The sequence below is a fragment of the Asterias rubens genome, chromosome 21 (assembly GCF_902459465.1).
Source record: "Asterias rubens chromosome 21, eAstRub1.3, whole genome shotgun sequence".
NCBI lineage: Eukaryota > Metazoa > Echinodermata > Asteroidea > Forcipulatida > Asteriidae > Asterias > Asterias rubens.
Window position 1 is genome coordinate 427,514 of NC_047082.1, and position 17,733 is coordinate 445,246.

At 40.7% G+C, this 17,733-nt stretch overlaps 1 protein-coding gene across 2 annotated transcripts in view; it reads right to left on the minus strand.

The window, feature by feature from the left end:
- Positions 1–1,186: 1,186 nt before the first annotated feature.
- LOC117304508 (uncharacterized oxidoreductase TM_0325-like) overlaps positions 1,187–17,733 on the minus strand; it is a 29,032-nt gene continuing 12,485 nt past the window's right edge. Inside the window, exons 2-10 of one of the 2 annotated variants that reach the window (XM_033789015.1) lie at positions 7,058–7,131; positions 5,225–5,364; positions 4,588–4,680; positions 4,141–4,279; positions 3,869–3,909; positions 3,389–3,458; positions 3,211–3,247; positions 2,921–2,975; positions 1,187–2,549 (exon numbers count right to left, since the gene is read on the minus strand). In XM_033789015.1, the coding sequence (XP_033644906.1) occupies positions 2,340–2,549; positions 2,921–2,975; positions 3,211–3,247; positions 3,389–3,458; positions 3,869–3,909; positions 4,141–4,279; positions 4,588–4,680; positions 5,225–5,364; positions 7,058–7,094 (822 nt within the window). In that variant the 5' untranslated portion in view covers positions 7,095–7,131 and the 3' untranslated portion in view covers positions 1,187–2,339. Of the gene's footprint in view, positions 2,550–2,920; positions 2,976–3,210; positions 3,248–3,388; positions 3,459–3,868; positions 3,910–4,140; positions 4,280–4,587; positions 4,681–5,224; positions 5,365–7,057; positions 7,232–17,733 lie in introns of those variants that run through there. The other variant, XM_033789014.1, reaches the window with a different exon arrangement.

Below are 17,733 nucleotides of genomic sequence, written 5' to 3' on the forward strand. Positions count from 1 at the left end.
ATTGATCATTGTGTTTGTGGTGCGTCGTGGCCAAGCGGGTTTAGTTCACTGGACAAGCTCAGGTGTGGATCAGCAGAGTGTGGATCTTTAGTTAATAGTCTACTTGAACGTAAACTAATCGCAGAGTTCATTTTCTTCCTTTCAGCAGGAGAATCAGACAACATGGCGAACAAACTTGTCATCTACCTCACCCTCTTCGCGCTTAGCGCCTTCGTCGTCATGGTAACAATGGCAGAGGATGAAGCAGAATTCCAGAACACTAATCTCCTAAAGACAAGCCTAGAGAAACGAAGCCTAGCAGAAGTCTTGCTGGAAAAGAGGGCGGTACCAGACACGCCCACAGAGGGGAAAGGCAAGCGAGGAAAAGGGAAGAAAGGTCGCAAAGGCAGAAAGGGCAGAGGAAGAGGAAAGGGAAGAGGTCGCAAGGGTGGAAAGGGAGAACCCGACTACCAGAGTAAGTTCTCGCACTTCTTGTCTAGTTATTATTTTCTTCATCTTCTTATTAAGTGTCTTGGATAGTCCTGCTCGTATTAAGTGTGACGTACTTCCACGGTGAGCCACACCGTGTCACACAACGAGCATCAGTATTAAGCCTAGTTTTTTTTAGAGCTTGTGTGTGCCAACTATTCCAGTAATGTTTCGAAGAGTCTCAATATATTTTCAGATTTATCAGTTTCTGTCATAATGTCAAAGGATGAGAAATTATGACGAGGGCGGTTTTTTTTTTTTTTTTTTTTGGGGGGGGGGTTACATATAAACACATGCCAGCTTTGGAACCAGAATAAGCTAAAACATACAGCAGGTGCGCAGGCGTGTGTGACACAATGACGGGATTTAAAGCAACCGATTCCCAAAGGTAAACTGGAACTATACTTTATGTGGGTTTTGCATTCTACTTTCACCGATAGTCAGATTCGTAATCTGGCAGCAAAAGCCAAGGCTAAATCCACTCACGTACTATTATTCCGGAGATTGAACCACTTGGGCAGGACCCACACTGCGATATCCTCTGCCCAACTAGGAATATTTTTCAAGACTGCTGCAACAGCAATGGTTAAAATCATTCACGGTATTCCTCAACAGTAAACAATCAATCTGTTTTTATGTGGGAGGATTTTGTTTCGTAATGTATAAGAATATTGATTAATTTGTTGATGCTTTCTTTGTACACAGCCTGTGTCCATCATATTACCGGTCTTGCTTGTACATGTGACATGAGGTTCGAACATCTTAGAGGTACAGGTAGAGACGGACGTTACTACTTGTCGTGTGTTTAGGTAAAACACACTCAAACACTACAAGTGCCAAATGGCCAACTCAACCAAGGAGGATACCAAGCCGCAGTGGGACACAGACATCACAGCGGGACACAGACACCCCAAAACGCCACAGCGGGACAAAGACACCCCAAAACGCCACGTTCACAGTGTTCCTCAAACTCAATCTGCTGGCTGTATTCAACCCCGGAAAACTACACAGTCGGCTTACAAACGACCAATCACAACAAGTTACAATCAGACAGTTTTTTTTTACTTTTGTCTATTAATCACTCATCTCTTACATAAATTGCGTCGAGAATAAATTACGTCAAGAATACTACTTCATAAAGTGCTGCAAAAGACAATACAGACAATGCTGCAGGCATGCTCTAAACTTTAAATGAATTTCATATCAATATTAATTTAATATCACTGTTATCATATGTGTCCGCTTTATCAATGACATAATTATTATGCATTTATTTTAAAAATGCTGCTCTTTAATTTATAGTTGTGAAATAAAGTTAAAATTTACTGATCATGAAGTCAACATTCTACGTTATTTCAATAGGACTTGCGACTTCATTTATACATCGTTGTAAGGTTTTGGGGTTATTACACAGGCTCTTTGGAAAGTGTGGTTTACGTACTTGACGTTTCGACCAGTATGTTCTGATCGTCTTCAGAAGACTGCTTTGGCATCTTACTGCAAAACAACCTACTCAAACTCACTACTAATTGTATTTTTGTATTTTTATGTGAATTGCCAAATAAATAATAATAATAATAATAATAATAATAATAATAATAATAATAATAATAATAATAATAATAATAATAATAATAATCACTTCCTTGGGTATATTCATTTATATCCAAAACAGTTATTAAAATTGGAAATTTATTGGAAACAAAGCAACCAATCATGGGATATTTTTTTTGTAAAGTATGGAAATTGTTTTGAATTTGTTCAGAACGTCCGTTAAACGTCCATGCCAACCGGCTCGGTTTGTTTGTCAACAATGAAAAGATTTGACACTCTAACATTTCAATTAAGGACCATGTAGATGATGACATTACTTATAACGGACATTTCATGGACGAGTCATCATCATCATCTGCTTCTTTCAGCGGTGCGCCTGGGAGTGTACTCCGCCCGCCATCAACGGTCAAACAGTGTCCAGTCACCATGGAACTCGAATCTGACGCGAGAAACACTATTGCCTTAGCAACCTCTGATACGTCACCATGACGTCCCAATGGATGACGTCTCTTACTCATCTCAATAACCTGTAAAATTCGCAAGGTCAGAGGTCATAATCACATTGTTTTACCATCATGAGACTGCCCTCTATTGAAATAATCTGGCCCGTTTTAAACCGTGCTCGAATTTAAAAAGTAGGGCTATCCCCTCGGTACATACAATCACCCCATCCAATGCTTACGGCGCTGGGATTGGCCGATGCATCCACACATGCGCACTGAATCATTCCCACTGACCTAGATAACCCCTGGTCACATATTCAAATTATCAAAGATTCAACTAATAAAACACATGTAGCACTATTGTGTAAATACATTGCATACATAATTATTGTGATTCTTTGCTCTGTAATAAAACATCACATTTAGCAAAGCGTTATTCCTGAACAATGCTATACCTTGTCAACGTCGGCTCCATTTCTTTCAAACAGTGGCGTCATTGTAGCACCAGGGCTGCAACAGTTGGAAATTAAACACATCGTTAATGGACGTCAAGCAACTGTATACATTTTTATCTGAGATTTTTAAAACGTCGTACAATGTCCGTCCACACAATAGGTGCGAGATTTTATTGGGAGCATTTATTATCAGTTTAATTGAAAACGTGTGTTTTTCAAATGGGGTTTAAAACGGGAGCCGGGGCAGAAACCGCAGCTTCGAAAATGCACGACCTCTGCTTTCTACTCACCTCACTGCATTCACACGGACTCCACATTTAGCATACTCTGGAGACAGAAAATAAACAAATATTAACAATTAAGCAAGATAGACTTAGGAGGCGGAGCGATGGGATCGTATACACCGATGGGAACGAGGTTATCGTTGTTCGTAACAAAGTTTAGTGACGTAACGGTCCGCCATCTTACCTTGGGCAGCGGAATGCGTCAAGCCATCCAATCCTGCTTTAGACATGCAGTATATCAGGCTGCTTGGGTGCTAGGGTAAGAAAACAAAATAATATCACCATTTAAAAAAAGGGAATCCACTGCGATATATTATTGGTTTGTAAATTTGTAACGATTATTGCAGGCCTATTGTGCACTCAAACCGTAACGAGCCCGGGCCTAATACTTCACGGAGGCAACGAAGGCGGTTGCCTCTATGCCTTGGTGCCCTTTAAATGCTCCAATAGGAACTAACAATTTCATAGGTTGCCCTTTACCAAGGAGAAAACGCAATAGTGCCCTCGCCCTTTCAAAAACGAAGCATAATACAGGCCTGTGAGCCATGGTTTAAGCTGCAATATAAAGCTATTATTTTACGAACAAATATTTGAAATACTACAATAAATACATTTAGTAGATGTTACAATAAATCATAATGTACAAAAGTAATTATCCACTTACTGACACAAGACTCGCGCAACTTGAAACATTCACGACAACACCTTCAAGAGAAGAAATACAATCAATACATCTTTAACAATTGTGGTTTCTTCAATAAACAAAATAAACATACATCTTTCTCGTGTCTCTACTTTCTTTTTAAAGTAACATTTCTTTATGAAGGGCCCTTCGTTGTTGCAATTGGAGCATGAGTTTAGGTTAAAATTCCATCCATTTTACAAAAACGAGAGATCGATTTTCGAAAATGAAGGTTCACTAAATTTTAGCCCAACCTTTCGATTTAACCAAGTGTGGCATTGCCAGCTGTGTAAGTACAAAGGGCGCCCTCAAGTTGATCTTAAAGACCTCGTCAAACATTTCCATGGATGAATCTTCCAGGTAACCGAGACACGGGCGACCCGCACAGTTCACCTGTAAAAAAACAACACGGCGTATGTGAAACGGTTATTATGCTGCTGTCATGTCTAAAATAAATAACTGCGTTTGTCACATTTACAAGTTTTGACTGGTATCCTGCTCATTTCTGCTTAACAGACAACAGTTAAGCAATATTTCCTGCTTAAGTAGCTCTAGGCATGAAGCCTCACATAGGCATCTGAAAGCACACATATAGGCAACAAGTTTGGTTTTTACTCTCGTTCTCTTGCAACATCGATAATAATTGAGTATAAATTTACACAGGTTTGTTACTTTAACATAAGGTGCTTACAATCACTTACCACAATGTCCAGTCTTCCAAACTCTTTGACCGTTTCATTTAATATTCTTTCCAAGAAAGAGTCGTCTGTCAAATCGCCCGGTAATAAGAGAATCTATAAACAGGAAAGAAAATACCAAAAGGACACAACTTTAATCAACACAATGAACGCGCATAGCGCTGGATGCTTAAAGGGGTACACACTGCCTTCAAATCTCCTTAAAAGGTCGCTCTTTGGATTTACTCCTAATCCCATTTATAGAGTTGTTCGTTACAGACATCATGTGGAATATAGTCGGTCGACCATTTTGTTAAACAAATCATGCTCCACAACCACTACCAGTTCAGTTTTCTCCTGAAGATGAGCAGAGTATACCGCTCGAAACGTCAAGATCACACCGGGTCTTTTCAAAGCCAACACTCCCACAAAAAGAGATTGACACATGGTTGGGACCCGCAAGTCTAACTAAAATAAAGTATGGTTCTAAATAAAAAAGGTCAATGTTCTGTCATAAAATTACCACAAAAAACACCACATTTTTATGTGAATCATTCTTTTTCATGGATACGGACCTGAGTTTAGCGCACGGAGTTTAGTCTCGTGTGGTGCACTATGAGTTCGGAATTCTCCATTGTCAATCACTAAGTTGACTACTTACAAGATTTTCATCCAGTCCTTGTTCGATACACTCATCTTTGATTTTTCCCAGGTTCCCGGCACTCCGCCCTGTCAGGGCTATCTGGCAGTTCAGGGAGGCAAGCTGCCTGGCAGTTTCTGCACCAATACCAGAACTTGCACCTGCGAAAATAATAGTTCTCAAATAATATTCAAACTTTGAACCATTTTATTGTTTTGTTTTTCAGTAGGCATATGCGTTATCTGTCAAAGTGCTGTCACTTATCTAATTAATAATCTCCTATAACAATGTAGTATAAACTACGTGTAATACCATTTTATTTGGTACTCTGATTTCATGGTTAAATGCAGTGGACACTATTGGCAATATAATAATTCAAAATAATTATTGGCATAGAACCTTACGTGGTAACGAGTAATGGGGAGAGGTTGGTGGTATAAAACATAGTGAAGACATAGTTTTCGAGAAAGAAGTAATTTTCCACTGATTTGAATTCGAGACCTCCGATTCAGAATTTGAGGTCTCGAAATCAACCATCTAAACGCACACAACTTCGTGTGACAAGGGTGTTTATTCTTTCATTATTATCTCGCAACTTCGACGACCGATTGAGCTCAAATTTTCACAGGTTTGTTATTTTATGCATGTTGAGATACACCAACTCTGAAGACTATAGTCTTTGACAATTACCAATAGTGTCCACTGTCTTTAAAACTTAAGACGTCCTAAATCAAGATAAGACTAATAGTCTTATCTCGAGTCGCCCAGGCCTATTAGGCCAAAAAACAAAAAATACCAGTTGATCGTCCGGATTTTTCAAAAAGGAGGGAATGAGGGCCTTACTATTTACTATTTACTATTTCTTTTCAAGATGGCCGCTAATTATTTCAAATCAAACAGGCCACCAATTCTTCAGTTTGAATCAACAGCAAACTTATTTATACCTATTAGTTGCATGTGGACCTGTGTTAACACTAACACTAACAGGGTCGGATAACACAAGATTTGCTGGTAAGTTTTCACTAATTGTTTTATGAAACAGACTTAGATTCGGAAACAGTTAGATTCGGGAGAAACTCCTAGGCCAGTCCTTTTGAAAAGAACGATATAGCCGCCCAGCTAAAGCTCTTTATGTAATCCAATAAGCCCGGCTGACTTTATGGTCAAAGACTATTGAAGCACGATTAACCAGCTACTAAAAGTCAATGTTCTATCGCCTACCACATCACACAACGTAAAAAAAGGCACGATTACACTTTTGATATAAATAGAACAATATTATAAAGTCTCCCACATTATGCAGGTAGCCCCGTTTATATACGGCAATGCACTAAGTGAAGGAAAACGTGCATATAAAACATACCAGCTATTTTTGTATTATGTAGGCCTATATCTTCATCAAACGATAACCACGAATTCAATATTCCTTGAAATTTGTATCAGTTTTTGTCTTCTATGCAAGTTGTCATACACACATGGCCTGAATGCGACTTCAAGGTGTGGGCTAAAATCAATTTGTTTCCAGAGGCCATATTGACACCTAATCATGGGGCTGAAACAGGGTTACCCCCTTCACAGTCCATTCATACAGATGTAGGCTTGGGTATCATCCAAGCCTGGCTGGTAGAGCAGACAGCACTACCTCACAGTTATATTCTCGTTTTCTAATTATACAAACACACACACACACCCACTTTGGCAGTGGTCTATATAGGTTGTGCCATTTGTACATAACTAACTTCCCAATACAATTTTAAATACAAAGACCGTATCGACATACACAATAAGCCTGAAGAAGTTTATTGTTAACAGCTGGACTAAAGTAACAATGAAATAACCGTTGCCGTTTCTTACCCGTTACTAGCGCGACCTTCCTCCTCAGCGAGCCCATGTTGGTGACGAGAGCAGTACAGAGTGCCTTACATCAACTGATCCAGAAACATATCAATCGTGAAAACAACAAAACATGAACCTATTATGGTTGTTGATGCAGCAGACATAAGTACAAACGCCCTGTGCGCGAGGCAAGGTTAAATAATTTCATCATGCTCACGATATTTAAATCACCCGCATATTTGGAAAATTTCAAGGGCTTTCCTCTCGTACAAAAATTAGTGCTATGAGGATTTTCAAAGCGACGCTAGAGGCCAGGGAGTACACCCGACACACCCCATAAATGTTGGACATTATTTAATGCATGAAACACACGGCATGTGGTCATTATTGGAGAAAACAAATATATGCGGTGAAAAAAAAGCCCGGACTTCTAAAAACTTTCAGCTATGCTTTTGAATCATTCTGGAACTAAAAACGATAGAGAGACGCAGTTTGTACCTGCGTCATCCTGGCATGTCCCTGAATTCAAATTTCAAAGTTTTAGAGCGGCTTCCAGACTTCTTGATACCGAAAATTAAAAGTAGGCGGCTGTGCTCCGAAACGAACTCAACAAGGCTCCCTACGGGATTTTTGTGCACAGAGAAAATCAAAAGTAGAACGGGTCAATTTGACCCAAAATCATTGCTCAATCTAAACAAGTTTAGACCCATTGGATGGACAATTTCAAGGGCTTTCCTCTCGTACAAAAATTAGTGCTATGAGGATTTTCAAAGCGACGCTAGAGGCCAGGGAGTACACCCGACACACCCCATAAATGTTGGACATTTAATGCATGAAACACACGGCATGTGGTCATTATTGGAGAAAACAAATATATGCGGTGAAAAAAAAGCCCGGACTTCTAAAAACTTTCAGCTATGCTTTTGAATCATTCTGGAACTAAAAACGATAGAGAGACGCAGTTTGTACCTGCGTCATCCTGGCATGTCCCTGAATTCAAATTTCAAAGTTTTAGAGCGGCTTCCAGACTTCGTGATACCGAAAATTAAAAGTAGGCGGCTGTGCTCCGAAACGAACTCAACAAGCCTCCCTATGGGATTTTTGTGTACAGAGAAAATCAAAAGTACAACGGGTCAATTTGACCCATAATCATTGCTCAATCTAAACAAGTTTAGACCCATTGGATGGACAATTTCAAGGGCTTTCCTCTCGTACAAAAATTAGTGCTATGAGGATTTTCAAAGCGACGCTAGAGGCCAGAGAGACGCAGTTTGTACCTGCGTCATCCTGGCATGTCCCTGAATTTAAATTTCAAAGTTTTAGAGCGGCTTCCAGACTTCTTGGTACCGAAAATTAAAATTAGGCGGCTGTGCTCCGAAACGAACTCAACAAGCCTCCCTAGGGGATTTTTGTGCACAGAGAAAATCAAAAGTGTAACGGGTCAATTTCACCCAAAATCATGGCCCAATCTTAACAAGTTTAGCACCAATGGATGGACAATTTCAAGGGCTTTCCTCTCGTACAAAAATTAGGGCTATGGGGATTTTCAAAGCGACGCTAGAGGCCAGGGAGTAGACCCGACGCACCCCCTAAATTTGGGACATTAATGCATGAAATACACGGCATGTGGTGATTATTGGAGAAAACAAATATATGCCTTGAAAAAAAAGCCCGGACTTATAAAAACTTTCAGCTATGCTTTTGAATCATTCTGGAACTAAAAACGATAGAGAGACGCAGTTTGTACCTGCGTCATCCTGGCATGTCCCTGAATTTAAATTTCAAAGTTTTAGAGCGGCTTCCAGACTTCTTGGTACCGAAAATTAAAAGTAGGCGGCTGTGCTCCGAAACGAACTCAACAAGCCTCCCTAGGGGATTTTTGTGCACAGAGAAAATCAAAAGTACAACGGGTCAATTTCACCCAAAATCATTGCCCAATCTTAACAAGTTTAGCACCAATGGATGGACAATTTCAAGGGCTTTCCTCTCGTACAAAAATTAGGGCTATGTGGATTTTCAAAGCGACGCTAGAGGCCAGGGAGTAGACCCGACACACCCCCTAAATTTGGGACATTTAATGCATGAAATACACGGCATGTGGTGATTATTGGAGAAAACAAATATATGCCTTGAAAAAAAAGCCCGGACTTATAAAAACTTTCAGCTATGCTTTTGAATCATTCTGGAACTAAAAACGATAGAGAGACGCAGTTTGTACCTGCGTCATCCTGGCATGTCCCTGAATTTAAATTTCAAAGTTTTAGAGCGGCTTCCAGACTTCTTGGTACCGAAAATTAAAAGTAGGCGGCTGTGCTCCGAAACGAACTCAACAAGCCTCCCTAGGGGATTTTTGTGCACAGAGAAAATCAAAAGTACAACGGGTCAATTTCACCCAAAATCATTGCCCAATCTTAACAAGTTTAGCACCAATGGATGGACAATTTCAAGGGCTTTCCTCTCGTACAAAAATTAGGGCTATGTGGATTTTCAAAGCGACGCTAGAGGCCAGGGAGTAGACCCGACACACCCCCTAAATTTGGGACATTTAATGCATGAAATACACGGCATGTGGTGATTATTGGAGAAAACAAATATATGCCTTGAAAAAAAAGCCCGGACTTATAAAAACTTTCAGCTATGCTTTTGAATCATTCTGGAACTAAAAACGATAGAGAGACGCAGTTTGTACCTGCGTCATCCTGGCATGTCCCTGAATTTAAATTTCAAAGTTTTAGAGCGGCTTCCAGACTTCTTGGTACCGAAAATTAAAAGTAGGCGGCTGTGCTCCGAAACGAACTCAACAAGCCTCCCTAGGGGATTTTTGTGCACAGAGAAAATCAAAAGTACAACGGGTCAATTTCACCCAAAATCATTGCCCAATCTTAACAAGTTTAGCACCAATGGATGGACAATTTCAAGGGCTTTCCTCTCGTACAAAAATTAGGGCTATGTGGATTTTCAAAGCGACGCTAGAGGCCAGGGAGTAGACCCGACACACCCCCTAAATTTGGGACATTTAATGCATGAAATACACGGCATGTGGTGATTATTGGAGAAAACAAATATATGCCTTGAAAAAAAAGCCCGGACTTATAAAAACTTTCAGCTATGCTTTTGAATCATTCTGGAACTAAAAACGATAGAGAGACGCAGTTTGTACCTGCGTCATCCTGGCATGTCCCTGAATTTAAATTTCAAAGTTTTAGAGCGGCTTCCAGACTTCTTGGTACCGAAAATTAAAAGTAGGCGGCTGTGCTCCGAAACGAACTCAACAAGCCTCCCTAGGGGATTTTTGTGCACAGAGAAAATCAAAAGTACAACGGGTCAATTTCACCCAAAATCATTGCCCAATCTTAACAAGTTTAGCACCAATGGATGGACAATTTCAAGGGCTTTCCTCTCGTACAAAATTAGGGCTATGTGGATTTTCAAAGCGACGCTAGAGGCCAGGGAGTAGACCCGACACACCCCCTAAATTTGGGACATTTAATGCATGAAATACACGGCATGTGGTGATTATTGGAGAAAACAAATATATGCCTTGAAAAAAAAGCCCGGACTTATAAAAACTTTCAGCTATGCTTTTGAATCATTCTGGAACTAAAAACGATAGAGAGACGCAGTTTGTACCTGCGTCATCCTGGCATGTCCCTGAATTTAAATTTCAAAGTTTTAGAGCGGCTTCCAGACTTCTTGGTACCGAAAATTAAAAGTAGGCGGCTGTGCTCCGAAACGAACTCAACAAGCCTCCCTAGGGGATTTTTGTGCACAGAGAAAATCAAAAGTACAACGGGTCAATTTCACCCAAAATCATTGCCCAATCTTAACAAGTTTAGCACCAATGGATGGACAATTTCAAGGGCTTTCCTCTCGTACAAAAATTAGGGCTATGTGGATTTTCAAAGCGACGCTAGAGGCCAGGGAGTAGACCCGACACACCCCCTAAATTTGGGACATTTAATGCATGAAATACACGGCATGTGGTGATTATTGGAGAAAACAAATATATGCCTTGAAAAAAAAGCCCGGACTTATAAAAACTTTCAGCTATGCTTTTGAATCATTCTGGAACTAAAAACGATAGAGAGACGCAGTTTGTACCTGCGTCATCCTGGCATGTCCCTGAATTTAAATTTCAAAGTTTTAGAGCGGCTTCCAGACTTCTTGGTACCGAAAATTAAAAGTAGGCGGCTGTGCTCCGAAACGAACTCAACAAGCCTCCCTAGGGGATTTTTGTGCACAGAGAAAATCAAAAGTACAACGGGTCAATTTCACCCAAAATCATTGCCCAATCTTAACAAGTTTAGCACCAATGGATGGACAATTTCAAGGGCTTTCCTCTCGTACAAAAATTAGGGCTATGTGGATTTTCAAAGCGACGCTAGAGGCCAGGGAGTAGACCCGACACACCCCCTAAATTTGGGACATTTAATGCATGAAATACACGGCATGTGGTGATTATTGGAGAAAACAAATATATGCCTTGAAAAAAAAGCCCGGACTTATAAAAACTTTCAGCTATGCTTTTGAATCATTCTGGAACTAAAAACGATAGAGAGACGCAGTTTGTACCTGCGTCATCCTGGCATGTCCCTGAATTTAAATTTCAAAGTTTTAGAGCGGCTTCCAGACTTCTTGGTACCGAAAATTAAAAGTAGGCGGCTGTGCTCCGAAACGAACTCAACAAGCCTCCCTAGGGGATTTTTGTGCACAGAGAAAATCAAAAGTACAACGGGTCAATTTTACCCAAAATCATTGCCCAATCTTAACAAGTTTAGCACCAATGGATGGACAATTTCAAGGGCTTTCCTCTCGTACAAAAATTAGGGCTATGTGGATTTTCAAAGCGACGCTAGAGGCCAGGGAGTAGACCCGACACACCCCCTAAATTTGGGACATTTAATGCATGAAATACACGGCATGTGGTGATTATTGGAGAAAACAAATATATGCCTTGAAAAAAAAGCCCGGACTTATAAAAACTTTCAGCTATGCTTTTGAATCATTCTGGAACTAAAAACGATAGAGAGACGCAGTTTGTACCTGCGTCATCCTGGCATGTCCCTGAATTTAAATTTCAAAGTTTTAGAGCGGCTTCCAGACTTCTTGGTACCGAAAATTAAAAGTAGGCGGCTGTGCTCCGAAACGAACTCAACAAGCCTCCCTAGGGGATTTTTGTGCACAGAGAAAATCAAAAGTACAACGGGTCAATTTCACCCAAAATCATTGCCCAATCTTAACAAGTTTAGCACCAATGGATGGACAATTTCAAGGGCTTTCCTCTCGTACAAAAATTAGGGCTATGGGGATTTTCAAAGCGACGCTAGAGGCCAGGGAGTAGACCCGACACACCCCCTAAATTTGGGACATTTAATGCATGAAATACACGGCATGTGGTGATTATTGGAGAAAACAAATATATGCCTTGAAAAAAAAGCCCGGACTTATAAAAACTTTCAGCTATGCTTTTGAATCATTCTGGAACTAAAAACGATAGAGAGACGCAGTTTGTACCTGCGTCATCCTGGCATGTCCCTGAATTTAAATTTCAAAGTTTTAGAGCGGCTTCCAGACTTCTTGGTACCGAAAATTAAAAGTAGGCGGCTGTGCTCCGAAACGAACTCAACAAGCCTCCCTAGGGGATTTTTGTGCACAGAGAAAATCAAAAGTACAACGGGTCAATTTTACCCAAAATCATTGCCCAATCTTAACAAGTTTAGCACCAATGGATGGACAATTTCAAGGGCTTTCCTCTCGTACAAAAATTAGGGCTATGTGGATTTTCAAAGCGACGCTAGAGGCCAGGGAGTAGACCCGACACACCCCCTAAATTTGGGACATTTAATGCATGAAATACACGGCATGTGGTGATTATTGGAGAAAACAAATATATGCCTTGAAAAAAAAGCCCGGACTTATAAAAACTTTCAGCTATGCTTTTGAATCATTCTGGAACTAAAAACGATAGAGAGACGCAGTTTGTACCTGCGTCATCCTGGCATGTCCCTGAATTTAAATTTCAAAGTTTTAGAGCGGCTTCCAGACTTCTTGGTACCGAAAATTAAAAGTAGGCGGCTGTGCTCCGAAACGAACTCAACAAGCCTCCCTAGGGGATTTTTGTGCACAGAGAAAATCAAAAGTACAACGGGTCAATTTCACCCAAAATCATTGCCCAATCTTAACAAGTTTAGCACCAATGGATGGACAATTTCAAGGGCTTTCCTCTCGTACAAAAATTAGGGCTATGTGGATTTTCAAAGCGACGCTAGAGGCCAGGGAGTAGACCCGACACACCCCCTAAATTTGGGACATTTAATGCATGAAATACACGGCATGTGGTGATTATTGGAGAAAACAAATATATGCCTTGAAAAAAAAGCCCGGACTTATAAAAACTTTCAGCTATGCTTTTGAATCATTCTGGAACTAAAAACGATAGAGAGACGCAGTTTGTACCTGCGTCATCCTGGCATGTCCCTGAATTTAAATTTCAAAGTTTTAGAGCGGCTTCCAGACTTCTTGGTACCGAAAATTAAAAGTAGGCGGCTGTGCTCCGAAACGAACTCAACAAGCCTCCCTAGGGGATTTTTGTGCACAGAGAAAATCAAAAGTACAACGGGTCAATTTCACCCAAAATCATTGCCCAATCTTAACAAGTTTAGCACCAATGGATGGACAATTTCAAGGGCTTTCCTCTCGTACAAAAATTAGGGCTATGTGGATTTTCAAAGCGACGCTAGAGGCCAGGGAGTAGACCCGACACACCCCCTAAATTTGGGACATTTAATGCATGAAATACACGGCATGTGGTGATTATTGGAGAAAACAAATATATGCCTTGAAAAAAAAGCCCGGACTTATAAAAACTTTCAGCTATGCTTTTGAATCATTCTGGAACTAAAAACGATAGAGAGACGCAGTTTGTACCTGCGTCATCCTGGCATGTCCCTGAATTTAAATTTCAAAGTTTTAGAGCGGCTTCCAGACTTCTTGGTACCGAAAATTAAAAGTAGGCGGCTGTGCTCCGAAACGAACTCAACAAGCCTCCCTAGGGGATTTTTGTGCACAGAGAAAATCAAAAGTACAACGGGTCAATTTCACCCAAAATCATTGCCCAATCTTAACAAGTTTAGCACCAATGGATGGACAATTTCAAGGGCTTTCCTCTCGTACAAAAATTAGGGCTATGGGGATTTTCAAAGCGACGCTAGAGGCCAGGGAGTAGACCCGACACACCCCCTAAATTTGGGACATTTAATGCATGAAATACACGGCATGTGGTGATTATTGGAGAAAACAAATATATGCCTTGAAAAAAAAGCCCGGACTTATAAAAACTTTCAGCTATGCTTTTGAATCATTCTGGAACTAAAAACGATAGAGAGACGCAGTTTGTACCTGCGTCATCCTGGCATGTCCCTGAATTTAAATTTCAAAGTTTTAGAGCGGCTTCCAGACTTCTTGGTACCGAAAATTAAAAGTAGGCGGCTGTGCTCCGAAACGAACTCAACAAGCCTCCCTAGGGGATTTTTGTGCACAGAGAAAATCAAAAGTACAACGGGTCAATTTCACCCAAAATCATTGCCCAATCTTAACAAGTTTAGCACCAATGGATGGACAATTTCAAGGGCTTTCCTCTCGTACACAAATTAGGGCTATGTGGATTTTCAAAGCGACGCTAGAGGCCAGGGAGTAGACCCGACACACCCCCTAAATTTGGGACATTTAATGCATGAAATACACGGCATGTGGTGATTATTGGAGAAAACAAATATATGCCTTGAAAAAAAAGCCCGGACTTATAAAAACTTTCAGCTATGCTTTTGAATCATTCTGGAACTAAAAACGATAGAGAGACGCAGTTTGTACCTGCGTCATCCTGGCATGTCCCTGAATTTAAATTTCAAAGTTTTAGAGCGGCTTCCAGACTTCTTGGTACCGAAAATTAAAAGTAGGCGGCTGTGCTCCGAAACGAACTCAACAAGCCTCCCTAGGGGATTTTTGTGCACAGAGAAAATCAAAAGTACAACGGGTCAATTTACCCAAAATCATTGCCCAATCTTAACAAGTTTAGCACCAATGGATGGACAATTTCAAGGGCTTTCCTCTCGTACAAAAATTAGGGCTATGTGGATTTTCAAAGCGACGCTAGAGGCCAGGGAGTAGACCCGACACACCCCCTAAATTTGGGACATTTAATGCATGAAATACACGGCATGTGGTGATTATTGGAGAAAACAAATATATGCCTTGAAAAAAAAGCCCGGACTTATAAAAACTTTCAGCTATGCTTTTGAATCATTCTGGAACTAAAAACGATAGAGAGACGCAGTTTGTACCTGCGTCATCCTGGCATGTCCCTGAATTTAAATTTCAAAGTTTTAGAGCGGCTTCCAGACTTCTTGGTACCGAAAATTAAAAGTAGGCGGCTGTGCTCCGAAACGAACTCAACAAGCCTCCCTAGGGGATTTTTGTGCACAGAGAAAATCAAAAGTACAACGGGTCAATTTCACCCAAAATCATTGCCCAATCTTAACAAGTTTAGCACCAATGGATGGACAATTTCAAGGGCTTTCCTCTCGTACAAAAATTAGGGCTATGTGGATTTTCAAAGCGACGCTAGAGGCCAGGGAGTAGACCCGACACACCCCCTAAATTTGGGACATTTAATGCATGAAATACACGGCATGTGGTGATTATTGGAGAAAACAAATATATGCCTTGAAAAAAAAGCCCGGACTTATAAAAACTTTCAGCTATGCTTTTGAATCATTCTGGAACTAAAAACGATAGAGAGACGCAGTTTGTACCTGCGTCATCCTGGCATGTCCCTGAATTTAAATTTCAAAGTTTTAGAGCGGCTTCCAGACTTCTTGGTACCGAAAATTAAAAGTAGGCGGCTGTGCTCCGAAACGAACTCAACAAGCCTCCCTAGGGGATTTTTGTGCACAGAGAAAATCAAAAGTACAACGGGTCAATTTCACCCAAAATCATTGCCCAATCTTAACAAGTTTAGCACCAATGGATGGACAATTTCAAGGGCTTTCCTCTCGTACAAAAATTAGGGCTATGGGGATTTTCAAAGCGACGCTAGAGGCCAGGGAGTAGACCCGACACACCCCCTAAATTTGGGACATTTAATGCATGAAATACACGGCATGTGGTGATTATTGGAGAAAACAAATATATGCCTTGAAAAAAAAGCCCGGACTTATAAAAACTTTCAGCTATGCTTTTGAATCATTCTGGAACTAAAAACGATAGAGAGACGCAGTTTGTACCTGCGTCATCCTGGCATGTCCCTGAATTTAAATTTCAAAGTTTTAGAGCGGCTTCCAGACTTCTTGGTACCGAAAATTAAAAGTAGGCGGCTGTGCTCCGAAACGAACTCAACAAGCCTCCCTAGGGGATTTTTGTGCACAGAGAAAATCAAAAGTACAACGGGTCAATTTCACCCAAAATCATTGCCCAATCTTAACAAGTTTAGCACCAATGGATGGACAATTTCAAGGGCTTTCCTCTCGTACAAAAATTAGGGCTATGTGGATTTTCAAAGCGACGCTAGAGGCCAGGGAGTAGACCCGACACACCCCCTAAATTTGGGACATTTAATGCATGAAATACACGGCATGTGGTGATTATTGGAGAAAACAAATATATGCCTTGAAAAAAAAGCCCGGACTTATAAAAACTTTCAGCTATGCTTTTGAATCATTCTGGAACTAAAAACGATAGAGAGACGCAGTTTGTACCTGCGTCATCCTGGCATGTCCCTGAATTTAAATTTCAAAGTTTTAGAGCGGCTTCCAGACTTCTTGGTACCGAAAATTAAAAGTAGGCGGCTGTGCTCCGAAACGAACTCAACAAGCCTCCCTAGGGGATTTTTGTGCACAGAGAAAATCAAAAGTACAACGGGTCAATTTCACCCAAAATCATTGCCCAATCTTAACAAGTTTAGCACCAATGGATGGACAATTTCAAGGGCTTTCCTCTCGTACAAAAATTAGGGCTATGGGGATTTTCAAAGCGACGCTAGAGGCCAGGGAGTAGACCCGACACACCCCCTAAATTTGGGACATTTAATGCATGAAATACACGGCATGTGGTGATTATTGGAGAAAACAAATATATGCCTTGAAAAAAAAGCCCGGACTTATAAAAACTTTCAGCTATGCTTTTGAATCATTCTGGAACTAAAAACGATAGAGAGACGCAGTTTGTACCTGCGTCATCCTGGCATGTCCCTGAATTTAAATTTCAAAGTTTTAGAGCGGCTTCCAGACTTCTTGGTACCGAAAATTAAAAGTAGGCGGCTGTGCTCCGAAACGAACTCAACAAGCCTCCCTAGGGGATTTTTGTGCACAGAGAAAATCAAAAGTACAACGGGTCAATTTCACCCAAAATCATTGCCCAATCTTAACAAGTTTAGCACCAATGGATGGACAATTTCAAGGGCTTTCCTCTCGTACAAAAATTAGGGCTATGGGGATTTTCAAAGCGACGCTAGAGGCCAGGGAGTAGACCCGACACACCCCCTAAATTTGGGACATTTAATGCATGAAATACACGGCATGTGGTGATTATTGGAGAAAACAAATATATGCCTTGAAAAAAAAGCCCGGACTTATAAAAACTTTCAGCTATGCTTTTGAATCATTCTGGAACTAAAAACGATAGAGAGACGCAGTTTGTAC